The 16,816-nt window shown below is 38.2% G+C and overlaps 1 protein-coding gene across 3 annotated transcripts in view; it reads left to right on the top strand.

Annotated features, from left to right (window-relative positions):
- Positions 1-16,816, top strand: part of CSMD3 (CUB and Sushi multiple domains 3) — a 1,313,655-nt gene that overhangs the window by 509,169 nt on the left and 787,670 nt on the right. Inside the window, exon 7 of one of the 3 annotated variants that reach the window (XM_006018072.3) lies at positions 15,475-15,786. The exons of the other annotated variants lie outside the window; for them this stretch is intronic. Coding sequence (XP_006018134.1) covers positions 15,475-15,786 — 312 coding nt within the window. The remainder of the gene's footprint in view (positions 1-15,474; positions 15,787-16,816) is intronic. 3 annotated transcript variants of the gene reach the window in all.

Genomic DNA, 16,816 nt, shown 5'->3' with positions numbered 1-16,816 from the left:
TTGTAGTTAGATTGTCATGTGCAAATTCATTCAGGAGAGACTTATAAAAAGGGCCTGTGTACTCAGTGAAATACTCAGATAGAGTTCCATTGGAGTAACCCCTAAAACCCAAAATTCCATTTTTTATTGCCCTGAAATGGCCCTTTGAATGGAGATGAAAACAATTATTTCTGTAATATTGAGTTGTTATAATCAAGTGTTGACAGGTTTTTTTGTTAATGTTTATTTCTGGTAAAGCGTATTTTTACTGTATGCTCTGGGGTGTCTGGCGCCATTTCTTAGGCATTGGATCTTTTGTTGTTGATTGAATGGCTGGGTCAGAACTTGCAGATCCCAGCATATGGAAGGAAATTGGAAGCTTTTTGCATGCTCATTTTGCAAGCATCTTATTTTTCAGCCTCTATTTGTCAGTTAGATTGAAGATATGAACTACAAATAAATCAGTGACCATGCTATGTTAACCTGCTTGCATAATAGATCATTGGAGCCAACTATCAGGGCTGCCCTTTGTGCACCAGAGTTGTGCCTTTGTGGAAAAGAAGATTACTGTATAACTTAACAGTTCACTTGTTTCTTACCCTGCTGATGGCTCTTATTGTATTACAAAAATTATATCTCTTGTTAAAGTCTTTGGTCCATTTCAGATTGCTTTCACAATAATGCCATAATGGCCTGTGCTTACTAGAGGGATCTCTTCATTTTAGGTTTATCCTTTACCAATATTTCCACATAATTTTACAATATAACCTAATAGTTTTAATTTAAAAATGCATGTAAATCACCAGTTAAGATACCACACTTGAGCCTTACTATGAAATAAAGTGTTTGTCTCTTGTTTTCCGGGTGTTGGGAATGATTTTAGGCCTTTACCCAGCAGGCTGGATGTAATAGGCTGACAGAAGAATTTGCAGGAAACCCTGGCAGGAAGGTCAGATGCTGTAGCTGCTTTATCACTTGTTGAGCTCAGAAGTGGAAGCTGCATTCTTAGAGTTTAGGGCTCAGATAAAGGGCTAAGTAAGATCATAGATCTGATATTTTCTTTTCTTTGTTTATTGTTATGTTTCTCTGTATGTCAACATATGATTACTAATTTCTTAAGATTACACTTGTTTTTGTAATACTTATTTTTCTATTCTTTATAACTTAGTTCTTATCAGTGATTGGTGTGATTTCAGAGCATTTGGCTTAACAGGCAGGTCTCTTCTATGAAAGGGGGGATCCCTAATTTCTAAGCACATGACTGCACAAGCATGGGATTCTTCTAGCTGGTAAAAAAGATCTTTCTAAGAGCTGACAAGACATGGGTGAGGCAAACTGGCCCCTTGGCATATCTCAGCACATTCTCAGTAGTCAAGCAGCAAATGGCAGAAAGGGACTTGGGGCTGAAGGACACCTCTACAGATGTGAAAACACCTCAGGAGTTTGTCTTGAAGGTGCCTCTGACTGCATCCAGGTCTGGGTATATCACAAAACTGTGTGCCCTCATTGGCTGAAGTTTAAATAGCACAGTTTTGTTTCTTCTTATAAATAATTTATTTATTTTGTCATAAGATTAGGTTCATCCCTTCATTTGGAACAAATTCAATATTGACTTCCTAATGTCAACATGTTATTAAAGAGGTTAGTAAGAAGTGATCTGTAATTGAACTATTTCCATATAAAATTAATAACTTCTGTATTCTTGCGTGTGCAAGAAGGAAAATTTGGAAATGGAAGTCACTGGAATTGAATTTGTATACAGACCTCGCTCATTAAAATTATTTGCTTTTGCTATATTGTTGACTTTGGATATGAAGATTTGGGAACACATAGGTTACAATTTAATTATATTCTCAAAAATGTTTATAGAATTGTGCATTGTCCATTTCTTTCGCTGGGATCCAGAAAGGAAGTACAGTGAGTTATAGAATTGACCCTGCGGATTTTACTCTATTCTAAGCCCTTGGCCACATGTTCAGTTAATGGCTGGATAGGAAGCAGCTACACAATTATTACACATATTTTGTGGAATAACTTTGTAGCTTATTCCTCTTTTTATCACACCATTAGTTGATTGAAAATGTGGCTGAGTGACCATTTAAGGCATGATTAACTGGTTAACCATGCTTTAAGTGTAATGTGTAGATGGAGCCTAAGTTTCAGTCAAGACCAATACAATACTAACATACTCATGTAAAGTAGCAAACACTTTTCCCCCTTGAAAGCCTGTCTTTTCTTAATAAAAGAAAAATATTTCACTTTACCTAAGAATATTTTGCGGAAAAAACAGGGGTTTAAATATTGAACATTTAAAACTGTCTTTTTTGTGGTGGGAGTGTTAGCCTAGACAAAATTAGTTGCATTTTAAAATATCCATGGTTTTTTTTGTATTAAGTTTGTGAGAAATGATTTGTAAATAACTAGAGACTTAACATTCTTGCCCTTGGGTGTGTCGACATGTTCAGTTAACATGCACAAATAAACTCTGGAGTTTGTTGCTTCTGGGGCTGCTCTTGCCAGGCTTAATGTTCTGAGGAGGGGCTGGTTGGGGCACGAGGATGCTTTGGCACAGTGCTGGACAGCAGGCAGCCCCCTCACTGAAGCACCCTCATGCCCAAGCCAGCTGGGCAGCATCTACATGTGTGCTGCTGTGCACGAAGAAACTCTGTAGCAGTTTAGTATTTGTAAGTACAAGTACTAGCCTGCCTCTGAATGTATTAGTTTTGTGCACCCTAATAGGGACACATGTGTAGACACAGAGACATCTGCTGCAGAAGCTAATTAAGCAGTGCCTCAGTGAACATCTTGTGTAGACGTGCCCTTTATGTAGTTTATGTTTGGGGAGACTTAACAGGCAAAATATTATTTTTTAATCTGAATTTGGACTCTCAAATGGAAGAAAAATGTAAATGTCCATTTTTAACTTCCAGGAATAGACCTGGCAATCATAATTGTAAAAATAACCTATATTATTTCATATTAGCTTTTGAGTTGCCTTCAATTCAGCAAATTCAAAGTTAAAGGGAAAGTGAAATCCGGCCAAATGGAGTTAATTTCAGGTAATTGATCTGAAACAGTTTTGCAAACCTGGAAAGACATGAAAGTCAAAACTGTAGACAAGATCTGGCAGAAAATTGCCCTGCAAAATTAAGCCACAATATCTTTCTGTAATTGTGTTTACATTAGGGGCACTTATCTCAGAAGGTGCTGTAAAGGTAAAGGGTTTTTGACTACCACACTCTGACTTAGTGATGCAGGAATAGGTCCTCAGTGAGTACATGCCATCTGAAATTACAACTAAAATTCCAAAGGACTCTAAACAAGTCCTTATACTGTAGCCTAAAGAAAACATAGATGAAGGCCCCTGCACATCCTCAGTTTTCTGAAAATGAAAGAAGCATAAAAAATGAGCAAGAATAAACTTTGCTACTAACAATAACTCTATCTAGCATTCATGTAGCTATTTACCTGCTTAAAGCAGTGACTTAATGGTAACCAATTAAACTATCCAACACCGTGTGAAATAAGTGAATAAGTATATTTTGCAGATAAAGAATGTGAGCACTCAGAAAAAGTGATGTGCCTAAGTTGGTAGACTGGAAGGATCTTCTGACATCTATCCCTGTGTTCATTCCTCCCAGCTATACTGCCCCTAAACTTGAAAGCACAAATGATATCATGAAAGTCTCATCTTATGAGACAGTTATTTGAAAGAACAGTTGTTTGAAAGATTCACATACATTTCCACAATATTTTTCCAAATTTACCTATTTTTTTTAAAAAAAAGGAAATGATATGAGTCTGAATAGAGCATCAAAGACAAACTAAGGTTACAAAACAGCTTCTGTTTTTACTTGACCTCACCCTTAGCAATGAATTAGACTGTAGGATAAAATTTCCTATCATTGTTCTCTATTCAAAGATAGAGTTGCTCAAATCCTTGAATCGGGGGGTGGGGGGGATTTTGGCAGGCATGCCACAAGATAGGCCTCTCAGACACCTCTCTTTTTTGTTACTGAAACAAAAAGAAACTGGAGATAAGAAATATTATAATTAGGATAAATATCAAAACAACTCCAACTTTATATTGAAAAACAAGAACAACAGTAGTAGCAGGACCACGTTTAAAGTTTGACAACAAATTCAAAAGTCTTTTATCTATTATCTCATTCTCTGTCTCTGTAACGGCAGGAAACTGGTATGACTCTTGTCTCCCTCGCTTTTACCCAGAACATATTGAGGAGTGTTCTGGGTTTTGTCAAACATAGTTTTCATACTTTCTAGTTGTGTGTAAGTTCGTGAAGTGCCTGTCTCTTTAGGAATCTCTTGGTAAATGGCTGCAAACAGACATAATGGACTGGACTTACTCAGAGGCCCTTTCCAGTCTTATGAGTCTGTGTTCCCAAGTGGGTCTACAACTTAATGCTTTATTGAGATATTTTATTAGGCGTCAACTTTAGATAATGGCAATGAGTATCAAGGCTACTACTTAATATGTGTGTGTGCGCATGTGTGTGTGTGCGTGTGTGTATGTGTGTGTATTTATTAGGTAGTAGTCTCGATACTCACTGGCATTATCATTGTCATTGAAAACATACTCATTGTCAGTGAGAACACCTTTTCTTTTGATGCAGAGAGTAGAACATGGACTAGTGGTTTGAAGTTGTAGCAAAGTAGGATTCGACTGCATATTGGGAAAAAAAAAACTTCTTCACTGCAGGTGCATCTACATATATATATATATATATATAAAATAATATATGTGTGTGTGTTCGCGCGCGTATAGTGTGTGTGTGTGTGTGTGTTCGCGCGCGTATAGTGTATGTGTGTGTATGTATGTGTGTATATATATATATTGACAGAAATACATATATATGGCTAGTCTTAAGCAGCAATATATTATATATATAATATATATATATATATGAATATAATATATTGCTGCTTAAGACTAGCCATATATATGTATTTGTGTCAGTCCAGAACATTCTACTATGACACTGAAAAAAATAGAAGTTCTCTTAAGTCAGTAAAAAACAAACAAAAAAGCCTCTACAGTGACTTCATTAACACTCATCTGAAGAGTAACAGGACGAGCACAAAATACTTTAGTTTCATTCAAGAAATCTATTTATCTAAATCTACGGGGATCACAAGGAGTGTAATAACTAATGGGCCTCAATCAGAGAGGTGCTGAACATCTCCTTTGAGTTGCATGTCACCAGTTTGAAGTGATTTCTAGGTTGCACTTCATGGTATATCTTGTGGAATAGATCATCCAGTAAGACAAGTGTGTACTCCAGTCATTTTTTATTGTAGGATCACAGAAAAGTAGGGTTGGAATGGATGTTCAGAGGTCATCCAGACTTGCCTGAGAGAGGATCCTTCCTGTCCAAAATATGTCTTGGAAATGCTGCTCTAACCCACTACTAAAACTATAAAATCAACCTTTTCACAAAGCTACAAGGCGTAGCATCCTAAATTGCATCAAGTGAAGCAAGAGGACAGCAGTGGCCTGTATCCTGCTTTTGCAAGGGTTGTTAAAAATGTATTTGAGAGATCCAAGAAAGAGGACTACACCCCATCCTACAGAGGAAAGTAAAAAACCTGTTTAGTCTGTGCCAATCTGACCTGAAGTAAAATTCCTCCCTCACCCCAATGTGGTGATTCGTCTGACTCTGAGTGGAGGGGCAAGACCCTCTATCCAGAGACCTTCAAGTTTTAGTCCCAGAAGGAGCATTGGTAGCCCCAGTGAAAGTCCCCAGCCTTGACTCCAGCCAACACCCAATGTTTTTAAGGAAACAAACAATCAAACAAAACCCCTGATGTGTAGCAACAGGTGGGGAAAAAAATCCTTACTGTCCTTATGTGGCAATGAGCAAAGCCCAGAAGTATGGGAAATACCCATAGTATAGGTATAGCTGCTCCTAGATCATCCCTGAGCAGTGGTTTTCTAGACTTTTCTTGAATACCTCCAGCGATGGAGATTCCACTACTTCTCTATGCAGTCAATTGTGCTGCCTCATTGTTCTAGCACAGCACATCTACACATGATGCTACGTCACCATAGCGATGCACTATGGAGAAGTAGCATCCATGGATGTCTACACATGACCATCAGCTACTTTGCTGTAGCAATGTACTCCCCTGGTATAGCGTGCCACTACGGCAAAGTAGCTGCTAAAAATACTCGTGCACCATGTGTACGGTACAGTATGGGCTGTTACTGCACCATGATTTAGTACTTTAGTATTTAGTAAGTACTAAATCATGGCACAGTAACAATGTTGCCATAGCAACACATGTAGATGTGCCTGCAGTGAAGAAGTTTTTCCCAATATGCAGTCTAATCCTACTTTGCTGCAAATTCAAACCACTAGTCCACATCGTGCTCTCTGCTTCAAGCAAGAAAAGGTGTTTGCAATCTTCTTTAAAGCAGTCCTCCAGCAACTTTAAAACTGCTGTCATATCCCCTCTTAATCGCCTTTTCCACAAGCTGAATATGCTTGTTTCTTTAAACCTTTCCTTTTATGATCTGTCTTCCAACCCCCTTTTTTTGTCACCCACCTCTGGATGTTCTCTAACATCTCTACATCCTTTTTAAAATGTGGAGCTAAAAACTCTACATAATATTCTAAATGAGGCCTAACCAGCGCCGAAGAAAGAGGCACTATCTCCTTTCATGTCTTACACCTAATGCCCCTGTCACACATTACATATGTTGCACAATTAGGTGGTTAACCATGCAATAAATTTAGATGAAAATAGCCAACAAGCTACAAAGTTAGTGCTTGACAGTGCTTCTATTAATGCAGGCCAAAACACATTTGCCATTTTTGTGGCTGCATCATACTGCAGACACGCATCAAGTTTGTGATCTTCTAAGACTCCTAGATCCTTCTCCATAATACTATCATCCAACCAGTTTTCACCTACCTTGTACTTGCCATCCATTCATATAATGTAATGTTGTGTGAATTGTTTTGTAAACAATCTGATAATTTCTTGCCCACTCTTCCATTGTTGAGATGTGAAAAAAGTTGTTACAAATTTGCACAAGTTTTTTTTTCTTTTAATCTCAAAGTTTCCCGTGTGTAATACATGAATTATCTGTTTTTATAGGAACCTATTCCTTTATAATCAGTGTGTGAGTCCAGCTAATTAGCAGTACTTAATTAACACTTGGAAAATATTTTGTAAAAATAATTAAAAAGAATGTGACTTTTTCATGAATTATCTAAAAATAAAAAGAAGCATTTAAAAAAATCTTTATTTGTCAAATATTTTTGGCAAGTACTTCCTTGTCTACAATTCCTTTATGGATATTTAGTAACCAAAATATAAACTACTGTGGTGGGACACATCATTTGCACAGTATCTTTTTCCCCCTGATTTGATTAATGTAATCGGGTTTCTACTGTGAATGTTAATACTTGCAAATTTAAAATTCATTTTGTAGAGATAATCTGCAATATTAAAATTAAAGTAGTTGTTTCAGTGAATAATTTGTTTGCTGGGAAGTTCAAAGAAATAAATCCCAGTCCATCCACTACACAAACTAAAGAACCCCTGGAAAAAAATGTGAATACATTACCATGCACAATTGAATCATTACTAAATTATATATCCGGGCATTATTTCTGCAAAGACATAAACAAGTTTGTGAATATGTACTATAAGTAGTCCCATTGAAAAAAAAATGGGTCTAATTTAGTATTCATACTTAAATATCTAACACAGTAATTCTCAACATTTTTAGACTGAAGGCATCTCTTGATAAAGTTAAGGCATCCCTCACTAGAGCCAAAGTCCACCTTGGAAAATGTCAACTCTTAGTCTTCAATTGATTTTTGTCTACAGAAAAATAACAGAGCGTGCTTCTGTTATAAAAAAAAATTCAGAAAAATGACAATAATCAGAATGATTTTAACATTTTGCATTTCTATTTGAAATCTCTGGGTTTATCTTGTGAGTCATATTTGCCCATCTAATAATGGCAATAAGTGTGACAACTCATGGCATCCCTGAAAGGATCTCAGGGCACCCCAAGTGAAACTGAGAGACACAATTGTGCTACCTGATAGTGAGGATGGTTTTATGCTGTCCCTAGCAGATTTTGGAGGAAACAAGAATTCTGAGGAAAACTGAGGTTCTTGCGAATAGAAAATTCACAGATTCTTAGATTTGTCATAGATTGTGAGGCTGGAAGGGACCTCAGAAGATCATCGGGTTCAACCCCCTGCACGAGGTAGGAAGACAACTGGGGTCAGGTAACCCCAGCAAGGTGACCACCCAGTTTCCTCTTGAAGATTTCCAGGGTAGGTGGTTGCACCACCTCTGGAGGGAGCCTATTCCCCAGAGTGGACACTCTGACTGTGAAGAAGTTTTTTTTTTCTAATGTTGAGCCTGAAATGTGTGAATGTTGAGCCTGAAATGTTCTACAAATTTATGGCCTTTACTCCTGGTTATCCCCAAGGGCACCCTGGTGAACAGTTGTTCACCGAGCCCTTGATGTACACCCTGATATAGCGTTAAGCCACTACCAAGTCCCCTCTCAGCCTTCTCTTTTCAGGCTGAAGAGTCCCAGGTCCCTCAGCTTTTCCTCATATGGCTTGCCGTGCAAGTCTTTGATCATATGGGTGGCCCTTCTCTGGACTCCCTCAAGCTTTACCACATCCTTGTTGAAGTCCAGCGCCCAGTACTGGACACAGTACTCCAGCTGAAGTCCCACCAATTCTGAGTAGAGTGGAAGAATCACTTCCACGGTTTTGCTGGCAATGCATCGATAGATGCATGCCAGGCTATTATTTGCCCAGTTGGCTATGGTGTCACACTGCTGGCTCATATTTATACTGTGTAATATTTATTACCCCCATGTCCTTTTCATTTGTGGTGCTGGTCAGTTTGGCATTGCCAAGCTTGTAAGTGTGCAGGGGGATTTTTGTCCTCAGATGGAGCACTTCATATTTCTCAACATTGAACTTCATTTGATTCCAATCCACCCAACTCAATAGCCTGTCTAGCTCTGCCTGTATCTGCAACCTATCTTTAAGTGTGACCACCCTTCCCCATAACTTGGTGTCATCCGTGGACTTGGCCAGTTAGCTCTTCACCCCCACATCCAAGTCATTGATAAAATACACTGATCCTAGAAGAATGAAGGATTGATTAGGATGCTATACTGGCTCTGCACCACCTGGAGACTTTTTCATCATCAGGAAAAATCCAGTAGCTTTGCACCCTCAAATCAGCACAATGGGGCTTGTTCAGAGAAATACATCCATCTTTATAGGTTAACTCAAGTACCAGTATTTTTTTCTTTGTCTCAGTATTGAAATAAGGACCACTAATCTAATACTTCTAGCATTGTATTTTTTTTCCTTTTTTTTTCCCCTAAATGGGCTAGTCTTATCCAACTTGCCTAGCACGTTACTAGCATGACATAATATATTTTTGTTAGTGGACAATTATGTTGGTCTTAAGTCGTTTTAGAACTCTTATGAAAATACCACTGTTTAAGTTATTAAAATTATCTGTCACTAAAGTAAATGAGTACTTAAACATTTTCCTTCACCCTTTGAATATTGTGTCTTGGACTACAATCTGCCTGCAGCCAAAACTGCTAGTTTCTTTGTGTATATCAACATCCAGAAAAATGAAGCTCTGAATTAAAGTGATTTTCCAGGCATTCATGGATTTGAAATAAATGTCAATAATTTACAATTTTTTTAAGCACACCACACATTTTCATAAAATATGCCAAAGATACCAAGCAGAATATCTGCCATAAGAAATAACAAGAGATTTTTTTGAAAGTTTTAATAAGTTTTCCACAGTTAGCATTTTAGGACCTTGTTGCACATTATTTTAGGTGGTTCCTGGAGCTCTTAACTGCCCATGCATTGACACCTGAAACTAGTTTTAAGCACAGTTTAGGTGGCTTAAAATTACACCACTCCAGGGCAGGTCTGTCTCTGTTCAACATTACCTAGTTTGTTTTTCATTAATGTGTGGCCACTCCTCACAGATGAACACCCAAGTTGCAGTCCTCCAGCATCCAGGATACAGTGTCCCCTCCCTTGCAATAACACCAATCAACATTTGAGCAGCTCAAATGCATCACAAGGCTGTAAGAAGATATATGTGTCCATCTGTAGATCATATACCAAAGTGATTCGTTGTATACACTTAGGCTTTTATCTCATTAGTCATTTGCTCTATTACTGTATGATTCTAGCTCTCATGCAGTTCCCCAAATTCATACATGATGACCTGTTTTCTGTGGCCCATCAGTTAGTTCTCATTCCCACTGCACTATGTAACAGTGCAGAACTTGCCTCGACTGCAGTGGAAGGAAAGTATTATGCAACTACATAAGTGTATGCATGTAGGGAAGTAAGTCCCTTATATTAGACCCTGTACAATATACTCCAGTATGCATTATCCATCATTCTTACACTTCTTCCTGCTGAGAAATGTGTATGTCCTCTGAATAAATAATTTCAAAACCAGATTAAATTTGATGTATATTTGACTGATTGGCTAGATTGTTCCACGCAGTATAGGGTTGTTCTGTATCTGTATCCTATAACTGCCATAGGAAGTAACTCCATTTTTAGTATTACAACTGTTTTTCCTTTTGTATCCAACATATTGACTATTCTTCAGGCTTCCAAGCCTGCCATTTGTAATTTGTGAATTGATGTGTGTGATTGTGTTGGTGACTATTTGGCTTGTCAAAATATTTTTTTCCTCAGCATAAGCAGCTGTTTAGTATTAAAACTAAAATTACATCATATCAATAAGTGTAAGCAATTATTTGCCAGATTCCAAGCATCTCTCTGGCTGTGCCTAGGAGTAGAAAGACCATCTGGCTGAGTAACTGGGATTGTAGTGGGATTGTAGTGGGAAAGAGTGATGTATTATGCCATGACCCGTCATGGCATGTCATGCGATAACCATGATGAGAAAATGAAATATGTTTAGAGGGAGGTGGAACATCGTGCAGTTACAATTATGGCAGAGCCTAAAGCAATGGTCTATTTATTATTTGAAAATTTGGAGTGTGTTGTTATGTCCATGCACCGAGCAATTTTCAGATGGCCCTGATTTTCCTTAGACCCCCAGTGAAACATTGACACTTTACTACACCATCTTCTGTATTTTTTCAGATTGACAGTAAATGGCATTGAGAGAAGTAGAAAAATAGTAACTGTTCTCTGAAATAACTTAAATTGTTTTTCTAGGGCTACATAAACAGAACTTCAGGTTTTTCTTGACGTTGTCTCCATTATTTCAGACTACGCTCCATTTATTTTTGCCGATCTTCTCCATTCGTCCATTATTATATGGTAAAATGATGTGGCTGCATAAAAAGTCAGGGGGTTTTGCTTGAAGACATTTTCTTGTAGGAAGATTCTACTGTTTTCAGTGTATAATCTACTGAAGGTTTAAGCAGTATTTTGCTCAAAGTTTTTATTTAAGCTAGATATTGATGATAATAGATGATAGTCTTTTCTTCTACAGGTAATAGCTATGTGGGGAAAATACTATTTAATCATATTTTGAAATTGTTGTTAGCAGCTATATACTTAATCTAGCTTGGGCTCATTATTATTAAAAAAAATCACTACTATGTTCAAAACCGTAATTATGGAGAGAGAGGCTGGCGGGGAAGGTGTTTTATGGGTTTTTAATATTTTAATCTCCACAACAATGTATTAATTCTGTTATATTATTACTAGTGTAAGCATTCAGAATTTTTCATAATTGTGACTTCTTCCTTCTACTACTTCCTGGAATGAATAATATATAGGGAAACCTAAATCTTACTTTTATTTACATTGGTATCCGCATGATGATTCTTGTAATCTTCTCACCTTTCATCTAAAGAAGGTTATGGATCTAATTCTCACGCATAAACCTGAAGTCTTATTAAATCCTATCAAGGTCACTCAGACTGCAGGGTGAATTGCTGCTGCATATTTAGAAGATCTGTAGCTTTGAACAGATGTTAAGTCAAAGTCCCTTTGGTCCATAGTAATCATAATGCTTAGCACATATATAGCAACTATAGTTACTGTCTACATGAAACATAAAATTCCTGTCACCATGATTTTTTTTCAGTAGGAAAAGCAGAATACCTACTATTCTTTCCATCATTTTCTTTGCAAAAAGAAAAATTCATATCAGCAACTGAAAGTTCTTAAGCATATACACAAAGCCTAAAGTAGCAAATTCAATTACACTGAAATAGATTTGGTCTGTCTTAAATATGAAAGGTGCTATATACAGCCATATTCCATTCTGCTATTCTTACTCTGTTTTATATTGTGTGGGTCTTTCCTCTTTAAACTGTTGGGGAAAAAAGAATACCTATTACACACTATACAATAAATCTAAATTACACACAGAGGTAAGATTCTCAAATTCTGTTTAATGGGAAGACAGCTAGACACTGAAAATAGAGGGACAAGTGTTGTTAGTAGAAAGGGTATTTGGAAATCTCCTTTTCCCTGATTGCAAAGCCAATGTAGCAGGCACTAGTCTCAGTGATACCACCTGGTGACCACTCAGCCCCTGCTCTGGCCTCGCTTCTCAGGCTTGCACCCCTTTACATTTCCTGCCACACCTTGGAAAGGGAGGCTGCCTAGGGAACTGATCCCATATTGCACTCTGATCCCATGTCCCACTCTGCACCTTAAGGGCTTATCACATGGCTCCAATTGCACCTTACACCATGCCCATGCCTCACAGATGTTACCATTCAATCTGCTCTGCCCTGCTCCTAGGCCTGAGCCCTCTCTGGCTCCTGTGTCTGCCCTCTCCCAGGCCTATTGAGACCACCTCTTAGGTCTCAATCCCTAAACCACCAGAACCTACATCAGTCTTAAACCTTCCATTAACCCCTGGGAGTGCAGAGTCTCCCTTTGTCTTCCACTTGCTCAAGAGTTTATTCCATGTCAGCAGCCAGGGTGAGACTGCCTGCCCCAGCTCTGGTCCTGGTCTTATCTTCCAGTTAAGCCCCGCTCCTTTCTGGTCATGTTTCCCCCTGCCTGCTGACTTAGCTCCTTAAAGTAAAAAGCATGCCAAGCTCCTGTTACAGCCAACTAATCTGTATGCTTGGGTTCTTTTATTTTAACTCTGAAACTCCGTCCAATGTTCAAGACTACAGATCTACAGTTCAAACTACACTAACATTGACTATTTTAATGTTGTTATGCATTAGCATTGTATTCAACATCCAGTAGTTCCAATCAAGACTGGGGCCCTATTATGCTAGATCCTCTACAAACATGCAGGTTTTAGCTTACCTTTGAGAAATTTTGCAATTGATAGTCCTTGGTCTTGTTGCGTCTTGGCACAGATTTATTTGCAAACAAGAGAGGGTCAAGGACAAAAAGGATAGAAAGGGAAGGGAGAGAGTGCAAGGAAGATAAAAGTAAGTGTTTGCAACTTACATAATTAAACCATTATGCAATTTGAAATTGTGTTTCTTTTCTTTTCTTTTCTTTTACGTACATCAACTGTCCTCAACTGATACACAGTGGGGACATCTACACACAATGCTAAATCAGCAATAGAGTAATTCTACTGCATATTAGTGCATCAGGGAAAAAGTTGTGCTAATGTGCAATAGAATTAGTCTACTGCATACTAGCATCACAAAAAAAACTATGTACTGGTGCTAGTGAGCAGTGACACCAGTTACTGCATATTCAGTTAATACCTGTTATTACAGGTATTAAACTGGTACTAAACTGAATGTGCAGTAATTACGACACACTAATGAGCATGTAGATGTGCCCAATGGATTGTTTAATTGACTAGGTTTTGTAGTAAAATAGTTGTTTGAACTGGTGTGGGGGGAGGTTATTGCTGATTTCTCCCCAAATTATACTGATATGGTCTTTTTCTAAGACCTGAGAGCAGAGAGGGTAAGGAGGAAAATATTAGGGGTGTGTGAAATGGTCCATATTTGATTAAGATTCACCCTGAATTTGGGGCAGTGATTCAATTTGTTGATTCAGATCACTGTCCAGATTCGATTTGGTTGAATCCAAATCTCATGATTCGATGCTGATTTGGAGAATCAGCAATTTGGCCATAGACACAGCTTTAAATGTTTTTTCTACATACCTCAAGGTACCAGGTGTGTCTCTTGAACGCTCAATGGTGGGGCAGATGGAGCATCCCAGAGGAGCGTGGGCGGGGTGGGGGGGGCGCTACATGCTTGGTGGCGAACCCGGAAGTGGACCAGCAGTACTTCTTGTCCACTTCCAGGCCCGCCACCGAGCCCGCCCCACCCCCCCCCCGGAGTGCAGCCGCCCCCCCCCCCCCGCACCTCCCTGGCTTAGCAATCTGCTGCAGGGGGACCCTGGGTGCCTCCCCAGACCCAGGAAGCACCAGTCATTGAGCTGGGGGTGAGGGGGGTCCCCCACATGCTCCCCAGCAGACCCAAAAGTGGACCAGAAGTGCTTCTGGTCCAATTCTGGGTCTGCTGTTGAGCACACTGGGGATCCCTCCATGCTCCTGTGGGATGCTCCATCCACCCCATCATTTCAACATTCATGAGCTGCCTGGTACCTTGAGGTATGTAGAAAAAAAAATTAAAGCTGTGTCTATGTCCAAATCATCAAATCTTTCTGACTCTCTCCAAATTGATTCGGAGGGTTCCAATTTGATTTAGACAGATTAAAGGGTCTCCTGATTCTATTCAGAGATTCAGCCACTGAATCAGGCCAAATCTCTGCTGAATCAAATCGGCGACCACAGCCCTAGAGAATATGCAGCACACCCACTGAAGGTTCAACGTGGCCAAAGTTCCAAAAGGAGCTGGTTATCCAAGAGGATTCTTTTGTTAAAATGTGTGCCTTTCTACTATCCTTCTGTTCTTACTTACCTGTTAGTAGTCAAAATTCTTTTTTGTCCTTGCTCAAGCATTGAAAACCATGGACTGTGTAGTTTTCTAAACATACTTTTTAAGAGAGGTTTGTCAATTCCCCAGCCACTGGAGTAGGACTTGAGGTCTGCCACTGCTTTTATGTGCTGACTTGTAAGGCTTACCAGTCAGTGTGGCAAGTCACTGTTGGGAGAGCAATTTGTCATTGTTCTATCCCTGGGTCCCCCTTTAATCTTATAGCTATGGTTATACCTTTTTTTCTAAACATGTTTTCTTTAGATGTGCATTGGTAGGGGTGACAGAATGACCTGCTGCTGAACAGTTAAACAAAGCAGTGCTATATTTTAGTTTTGGCAAACAATTTTAAACTAAAATGCAACATGTGTAATATTCAATAAAGTATAACTTGTTCACTGATGCTTAAAAATGTTCTCATTTCTTGCATTTGTTAAATAAAGTACTATTGATTTGCCTGTCTCCATGTCAGTTGTCCTTACTATGCTGAACAGAGGGAAATTTAATCTGATAAACTGATCAGAAAAACACAGTTCAAAAGAAAAAGTTAGCATCCAGTGCTACTGTGTGTCCCACAGGTTCTTCCACTTTGAACAAAACTGCCTCCACTGGTGAGTTAGAGGAGCGTATTGCGACTTCTACTGGTGCTATTACTGTTGCTAGAACATCTGCTGATGTTACTGTATCCAGTGTTACTGATGGCACCAACCATAGACTTTCCGAAGAGCAGCGAGTGCAAGCTACGAATATCAGAAAATCGATTCTGGAACCCACCACTTTCAATGAAGCGCTCTCCCTTCATCAAGCAGACATACAAAGTACAGGACGACGACCAAGAAATGCTGAGCAGATAGAAAGAACTAAAGAACTTGCAGTTGTTACTCATAGAGGTATTGGATGTTATTTTACTTGTGCCCATTTAGTTACAGACAGATATTTCAGACAAAGTAATGGTGAAAGGTCAGTTACAGAATGAGACAGTTAAAGTAGGTCAGGTAGTAGAAACTGAAATATAGAAATTAAATCAAATTAAGACTGAAGAAAGGAAAATGTGTACTTTGGGATCTAGTGGGCAGACAAAAGGAAAATAAAATGTAAATAATAATTGATATAAGAGACAGTTCATTTATAGAAAGGAAAAGTAGATAGAAAAATATAGGAACTGATCCACTTCTCACTTACTCTAATTTAATTTTATTTATTCTATCTCCTGATTTACCATAGTTGAAGTGAAAGCAGATACGGTTTAGAAAAAAATGAGATAAAAATTAAATTGAACACTAGTACTGTAAATTGTTGAAATATGACCAGTCTTGACATCAAACCTATACATTACAAGAAGCTGTGGTCTCCAAAAAATATCCCTGATGATATCAGACCTACCCATATATATAATAATAATATTAGTTTGGCTTGGTTGAAATATCTATGTTTCTTCTCTGCCAAAAATGTTAATAAATGAAGCAAAGGATGTCAAATGCTAATAACAGATCAAATCTAACATCCCCCTATATCCGAATGACTCATTTTATGTAGGGAACCACTGAGAATGAGTAGTAGTTGGAGTATAAACAAAACAATTTGTCTAGTTAAAAGGTACCTAAGACAGTGCTTGAAAGTATAGATTAGGAAATAAACATAATTTAATTACTTCAATTTAATCTGAAGAGATGTACAAATAAAGAATAAATGTTTATTATTTTATTATTTCATGCCAAATTCCTGGTAGGATCTGGTCAATTTTATGCTAAATATGTATTACAGATCTGCATATATAATATATAATATGGTGATCTGTAATTTCACATATGAATGTAGGCAAGAATTATATGTTATATCCCATGTGCTTACAGAACAACTCAATGTGTATAACAAATAATTTCTATCAATGTGGTCAAATAGTTGATATTTTGCTGAGGA

This window comes from Alligator sinensis, unplaced genomic scaffold, assembly GCF_000455745.1.
Source record: "Alligator sinensis unplaced genomic scaffold, ASM45574v1 scaffold112_1, whole genome shotgun sequence".
NCBI lineage: Eukaryota > Metazoa > Chordata > Crocodylia > Alligatoridae > Alligator > Alligator sinensis.
This window is presented reverse-complemented; position numbering and strand designations above follow the sequence as displayed.